Raw genomic sequence first — 7356 nt, 5'->3', positions numbered from 1 at the left:
AATCCCTGCAGCTCTTGGCAGGTTCATGTTCCCAGAACCTCTGACACTGCTGCCCCAAGTGCTCAGTGGCTCCTGGGAGGGTCCATCTGCAGGTCAGCCCAAGAGGCAGCAAGGCCCACGGTGACAGCACAGACCTGTCCTCCAGGCACTTTGCCTTGCCACCATCCCAGGGCTGCCTTTGTGGCATTTTCATTGCCACGAGCTGGGAAAACCCCACTCTGGTGCCTGTGCTGTCCAGGATAAATCCCTCTTCCCCCTCCATTGCTCTGCTCCATCCATGAATAAATTTCTCCTTTTTTTCCTCTCTGTATTTTTTTTTTCTCTTTCCCATTACCCCTTTAATGCAGAGCAGGGCTGCTGATTACAAAAGAGGCAGTTTGACTTGAGCAATAGGTCTTCTTCACTAATCCTCACTGTCATGGAAATTCCAGCTGCTACAAGAATAAGAGGCTCAATCCATATTTGCCAGCTCTAATATGAAATCTGTCAGGGCCCAAATTAATGAGTTCCAAATTCCTTACATCACGATAACAGGTTAAGACTGGTCAATTAATTACATAAATCCTTCCCGATTCATTGTGCATTTTGAGGCGCGATTGTGTCTTACATAACCGGGTGACACAAGGCCTTTGGCTCTCGCTGTTCCGCAGAAAGGCCTCCATTTAAAGCAGCCTGCCTGCCACCGAGGCCGGCAAATGTCACACCTGGGCTCTGCGCCGGGCCCTAATTGCCTTTGTATAAAAATAAAAATGCATTAATTAATAAACAGTAACATGTGCTTTCAAAATAGGGCGGAGCTGTGGGGGTCGGTGCATGAGGGGCGGCGGGGCTTTCCCGTGGGGCGGCAGGTGATGCCCCCGCTACGCCGGCTGCGCCCCTCCCCAGCGCGGTGGGCGCCTCCCTGTTTCGCTCGGCTGCGGGGGGAGCTCAGGGACGGGGGGAGCCGGTGGGGAGCACGAAAACCCAGAAATGACCCAAAAACGCCGGGCCGCCCCCGCGGAGAGCCGCGCACGCCAGCGCGCTCCCGGCGCGGGGCCGCGCCCGCTCCGCCCCGGCCCCGCCCGGCGGCGCCTCCCGCTGGCGCACAGCGCCCCCTGGCGGCCGGCGCGGAGCGGGCGCGGCCCCCCCTTCCGCGGGGGCGGCAGGGAGGGAGGAAAGGAGGGAGGGCGGCAAGAAAGGAGGGAGGGAAGGCGGGAGGGAGGCCGGGAGCGCTGCGGCAGCGCTGTGGCCGCCCCCGCCCCGGCTCCCCCTCCGCCGTTGCCATGGGCTGCGGTTGCCACGAGTTACCGGATGAAGGCTGGGCGGCCCCGCTCCCTGAGCAGCGGGCGCGGGGCGGAGCGGGGCGGAGAGCGCGGCGGCGCCAGGTAAGGCTCTGGCCGCGCTCCGCTCCGCGGCCCCGGGGCAGGGCAGGGTGCGAGGAAGGGCCGGGCCGGGGCGCAGCGGGGAGCGCGATCCGGGATGCTGCCGTCCTTTCCCTTTTCCCCGCGTTGGTTGTTTTGTTCTTTTTGCCCCTCTCCCCCTTTTTCGAGTGCTCACGGCCGCTCGCCGCTCGTAGGGCGCACACGCACCCACGGCCGCGGCCGCCGAGCATCCGCGGGCGCCCCGCTAGCCAAAAGCGAGCCCGAAGGCCGCAGTTCGATTTCTGTTTTACAAGGCCACTTCAATTAATTTGTAAGGAGGTTTTGTTCCAGAAGGCAAAGAAGCGGCTTGAGGCGTTATGGTGCGTTTTTAACACCGAAGCAGAGAATAACTGTGTAATAATTTCCTAAAGCGTTTAGGCCTTTCGTGAAAAGATTAAGCCTGAGACTGGAAATTATTCTTTACATTTTTGCCACCTCGTAAAACTAGGGAAGAAAAGTAAAGCCCCCGGTCCTTAGCCCTGAGCCTAGTCCTGCAATTACAGGGAAACGACACAGGACCATACAAGGTTTATTCTTCTTATCCATACCGTGTATAACAGAGCAAGCCACAAACATTTTTTGTTTAGTAATTCATAGTAATTATGTAAAATTTAAATGTTAATCTGGAAAACAAATTCAGTATGTCACCTGTGAAAAAAATACATGGAAACCGAAGTTTGCACTGTTCTACAGTGTGCGATTTAGAGTGTAAATTTCCCTCCGTGCTTACAGAAATACATTGCAATGTAAACAACAATTTTCACTCCAATACACCATCTTTGTGGAGTTTCTTTGCTATTCTTTTTGTAGAAAATGTAAAGTGGAAACCCAAACACAGCAGACTGTGTATATGTATACACTGTGTATATATATCTGCACATATATATACTATATATATGTATACATATATACATATATGTATATATACACATATTACAAAAATAACTGAAGAATAAATTACATGTGGTAAGTCATAAAGTGATTAGGATATTGATATTGAAATAAAGGAAACCTCACTGTCAGCTTTAAACATGAGCTAGAAAGTAGTAACTTGTTTTATTTCATTACTTAAAAGCTTTTAAGAAATCATCATAAAAATGAGGATGTAAAGCTATAAGCAAAAGAGGAAAAAAGCTTTTGAATGCATAATTATTGCAATTAGATATAATGTAATCTGATTACTACTTCTAATTTATAAATTAGGTATTATCCTGTTTTTAAAAAAAAGCTAGCAGGAAATGTCCGCGTTGTTCAAAGCTAAAAAATGAGAATCAAAGCACCAGTGACAACTGATCAAACTGTGTGTCATAGTACTGAAAAATTACCAAATCATTAAATTTAAAAAAGACATTTATATTATTTTTTGTTTAACATTTACATTTGTAAAAGCTACATTTAATGTTTCAATGAAACAAAATACTTAAAGCCTTTATATGTGATTATATACAGCTGATACATGAAGGAGACATACTAGAGAGCATGGAGTACTTTCCATCCCCCATTACAAAAAAAAAATTCTAGTAACACTAGCTACACAAACAACATTCAGAAGATAAATATTTGAACAAATTTCTCTCAAAACTGAGAAGAAAGTTATAGTATCTTAGATTTTTTTTTTAACAGAATGACAAAGAAAATAAGAGAATAACAATAGAGCTATTAGAAAAAAACATTATTTCAGAAACATCTTCATTTGGAAAACATTTGCTGGTGTACTGATAAGCTCCTAGAATTAAAAAATACAATTAGCCACAAAGGCTCTCCAAACCTTGTGTTTCTGTAATTTTGGTCAGGTACTGAGGATGTGTTAGTAAGCCAGAACTGTAAAGTGCTTCAAGAGTTTAGCTCAATCTTTTAAAACAAAAGAAAAACCTACATTGTCTTAAATAAAAATGGTAATATTCTTCTCAACATTATTCCAGTTTTCCTTTTTAAATCCTTCCCACCTTTTAAATAAATTTGCTAAACAATTTCTTTGTAATGTGCTATCTTAAAAATAATATGGAAAAAGAAATCAAGTAATGAAAATCTCTGACTGGCAGTAACAGCTATTTTTAAGCTGCTTTTAATGATAACTTGTTGCTTTAGTTAAACATTATCACGCTCACATTAAAAATAGCGTTGCTGCTAACTCACATAGAAGCTGAGATGGTGAATAGATACATTTGTGCAATTCAGTAAGACTGAGCAAAAAGATACACAGATATTTATCTTACAAAGTGCTACCATCAACAAAATACAGCGGCTTAAAGTAGTTACCTAAGAGATGTTATTCCCAGGCTACTAAAACCTGTTTCTAAAATTACACAGATTCCCAGCTGGATGCTTTAAAAGAAAAAAAAACATACCCACACATGTTTATGCTACCCCTTACTAGCTGTCTATTTAATAATCTGTTGTTTCTGTAATTCACAGGTTTAAAATGCTCCTTCTTTGAAAGTAACCACAGTTTTCTTTAAAAAGAAAAGGAAAAGAAAAAAAAAAGGGGGGGAATGTATTTACATCCACTTCGAGGCCGGTAACTACCGTACTGAAGTTAATGGGAGCTTTGCTAGGGTGATCAGACCCCCTAGCTCTTTTTAATAGCAGTTAAATGTCACATATAAATACAACACCACAGTGAAACATACGCCTTTGACAGGATCTGGGACAAGACACTACGCAGCTGCTGTGAACAATAAAGAGCAAAACTGACGTTTAATCAAAATAAGTGTTGGTGGTTAAGAAGTTGTGTTGAAGCCTGCCTTTTGCTTGTGAATAAAGTCAATATTCCAACGTGGTAACTACAGCCACAATGGAATCAGCAGCTCCTGTAACTCACAGGGAGTGGGGAGGGCCACATCCATGCAGGGTGTTACAGCTATGTGATTACCATCATCTCACAGAGGGAGATACTCCCCACTTCAGCTGCTGAACCAAAACACCTCTACCAGCACCTTCAAATATAGATGCCTAAAGTTAAACATGTTGGGTGAAATCCTGGCCCTAGTGAGGTCAGTGCAAAATTCAGCCATTGGTTTTGATGGACCTCATCCAGGATTTTCACTGGGAATGAGTATCCATAATTCCTTGGGAGCTGAGAATCTCCAGCAAGCCTAGAAATGATGTAATTTTTATTTATATTTTTAAACTTCTAAGCAACCATGCTCAAGAATTTTTGCCTTCGGTACTGAAGCATGATAAAACCAGTCTTTCCATAAACATTACAGACGGACCAGAGGAAGATGTATTTATATCTCAAATTGTCAGCAGCATATAGTTTGTACCAATGTTGTTTTGCTGATGTTGCTGAGCTACTTTAAAAAGTGAGTACCTTGGTGGGGTGTGTAATTTCATCACCAATGTCAAATGACTTCTAAAGATGAAACTTCTCTGATGCAAATGTCTAAAAGATGCTTTGAATATGTCTGATATGATATAGCAACTTTTAAGATGAGGAATTAAGTTATCTTTATTTTTTAAATCTGAGACACGAACTCACTGAAGAAATTATTTTAACTGCCACGTATGTCAAAAGAGCATGACTTACCCAATACCGAGATTGTAAAAGTCACAAAAACATAAATAGGTAGCATGTAGACCTTCACCAAGATACATTTTTTAAAAAATCACCAAAAAGACAGGTCTGTTTTGAATATTTTGTAAGGACATATGGTTGCATTAACAACGGGTCTTCTAGATTCATGTTACCAGACAGCCCTGCTTGTGTGGCATACACATGACCAGTAAACAAAGCAGAAACTGCTCTGTGCTGTCCTTAAGGTAGCAATACAGGAATGATTTTTCATGATTCTTCAGAAGCTGGGCTTGCTTTACATCCACATGAAATGCTGTCATCACTAGGTCCGAGCCCGGAGGATGAACTGCAGAAAAGGGGAGAGGGGGGGAGGAAAAAAAAAAATAAAAGGAGGAAATTGGTTTTCACAACACACTCAAAGCCTGAGTAACAGAGGAGAACTTTAATTATCTCCAGTCACAAAGAGAGACAGGAAATTTGGACTTTTAATTAGCCATTTGGAGTGCAGTTGGATATTTTTTTAGCAAGATAATTTAAACGCGAATAATTCAAGTCTGACTAAATGAAATTCACATAATCAGAATGCAGATAATTGAATTTCTACTGCATTCATTAATTCAGTGTGGAGGTGTGTGTGAAGACTTCTATGATGAGCTGTCACAGCTCAATAAAATCTCAGTCAATTAATTTTTTCATTATCTTAGTATTACATCAACAAAAAAGTGAAGCATGTGCGTGTGTATGTATGGATATGGATATATAAGAAAGTAAGGATATACAGAAATCACCTCTCTGAATCAGAGTCTGCATCGTTTTTTCCTTTTTTTTCCTCTTCGTCTTCTATAGGAAAACGTCTGTTCAGAGAGGCGAAACTGAGAATGGCATCAGCAACAGAGAATTTGGTCTGCCCAGACACACAGGCCTCCATGTCCTCTGGGCTTAGCTGAGTCTGTAGGAAGAGGTGCAGCCTACTATCTGAGAGCAGTAATGCATCTTGTAGGATCCTGGAAAAGGAAATAAAGGCAAATGTTTATGTATGACCTGCACACACACACATATATATATTCTAAAGTGTTTTCCCAGAACAAATTCTAAATGATGTCCTGCTTTTAAAGTTGCTTTTAAAGATGAATCCTAAATCAGTAACAGAAGGCAATGAACATATTAAAATGATTAGATGCGTGTTACCTTCTTATTACATTATTTGGAATTTTAGGTGAGTAAAAACATGAAGTTAATAGTTAGGCACATCTGCTATTAGAATAACTTCAAGGACATTTCTTCCATTTAACCATCTGCTATTACCACATGGATCAATTAATGATTTTTAGGCAGTTGGAGGCATATACTCTTACAAAAATTTGGTCTCTTTTTTTTTTTAATAGCCAATCTTTTATAAAAATTACAAGTCACCAATTTGTTTGGTGGAGTAAAGAAGTGTGTAAGAGACAGTGTGTAGGCAGAACAGACTTCATACATGTGCAACATCAGGACTTTGGAATACCTGTCAACATCTGAGCCAACACTAGCCAAAATGATTTACAGTTATGCTGGTTTTCATTTACTTGCAGATAGTTTTCAGGGCCTCTTAAATTTTATTTTATTCCAGCTATTATTTTCAAAAATAGGTTTTAAAATTTGGTTCGTATATATTTTAAATTAAACTTCCAAATAAATTTAGCACAGAGTATTTACTTAAAACACATGAAAGTAAACAAAATACAATACATTCCAGTAACACAGAAAGTTGTAGAGAGACTTTTCCAAGGCCTGAGAATTGAGGATCATTGTTTCTATTTTTAAATAAAAGATACGCAACTTTTCTTCAACATTTCTTTAAAGAAGGAATTCTTTACTATACAAATCCTAGAATGATTAACAACAAACTTCTTCAATTTGTGTATATCGTTTTACTCATGTAATAAAGACATCAGAGGCTATGACCAAGCCAAAGAATGCTCCACAGAATATTATTAAAATATCTTTAAACATCTCAAAGCTACTCAGACTGAATATTTACTTATTTATACCCGTTTAGGCTACAGTTTTTACCAAAAAAAGTCATTGCTGTGCAACAGGAAACAAGAGATGACATTAATGTAAGAACTAGTAAGAGCAGAAAGAAATATTGCATTTTAAAGGTACTCTGACTAAAATGAAAAGTGTGACTGATTAGTTCCTTCTCTTGAATAAGATTAATGGTGTGTTTGGACTGTAATGTTTTAAACACAAATACGTTCTGAAAACTGTTCTCTAAAGCAGCCAAGATTACAATAACATTTAATAAACACACAAAAGGATTTCTGGCTTCATTCAAGCCCATAAAAATCTGTCAAATTAAAACAAGTAGTAAGAGATATCTACATGAAACCACAAGAGACTTGAGTGCATGCACATTTCACTTGCCTAGGTGAACACGCATTCTCAACCAAACACCTC

The 7356-nt window shown here is 40.5% G+C and overlaps 1 protein-coding gene across 2 annotated transcripts in view; it reads right to left on the bottom strand.

Moving 5' to 3' along the window:
- Window positions 1-4825: 4825 nt before the first annotated feature.
- The window catches only part of SNX10 (sorting nexin 10), a 33320-nt gene continuing 30789 nt past the window's right edge, over window positions 4826-7356 (bottom strand). For both annotated transcript variants that reach the window (XM_058027325.1, XM_058027335.1), the window contains exons 6-7: window positions 5706-5921; window positions 4826-5263 (exon numbers count right to left, since the gene is read on the bottom strand). In XM_058027325.1, the coding sequence (XP_057883308.1) occupies window positions 5185-5263; window positions 5706-5921 (295 nt within the window). In that variant the 3' untranslated portion in view covers window positions 4826-5184. The remainder of the gene's footprint in view (window positions 5264-5705; window positions 5922-7356) is intronic.

Source organism: Melospiza georgiana, chromosome 1 (genome assembly GCF_028018845.1).
Source record: "Melospiza georgiana isolate bMelGeo1 chromosome 1, bMelGeo1.pri, whole genome shotgun sequence".
Classification (NCBI taxonomy): Eukaryota; Metazoa; Chordata; class Aves; order Passeriformes; family Passerellidae; genus Melospiza; species Melospiza georgiana.
Note: the sequence above shows the minus strand (reverse complement) of the source record. Positions and strands in the feature narration are given on the sequence as shown.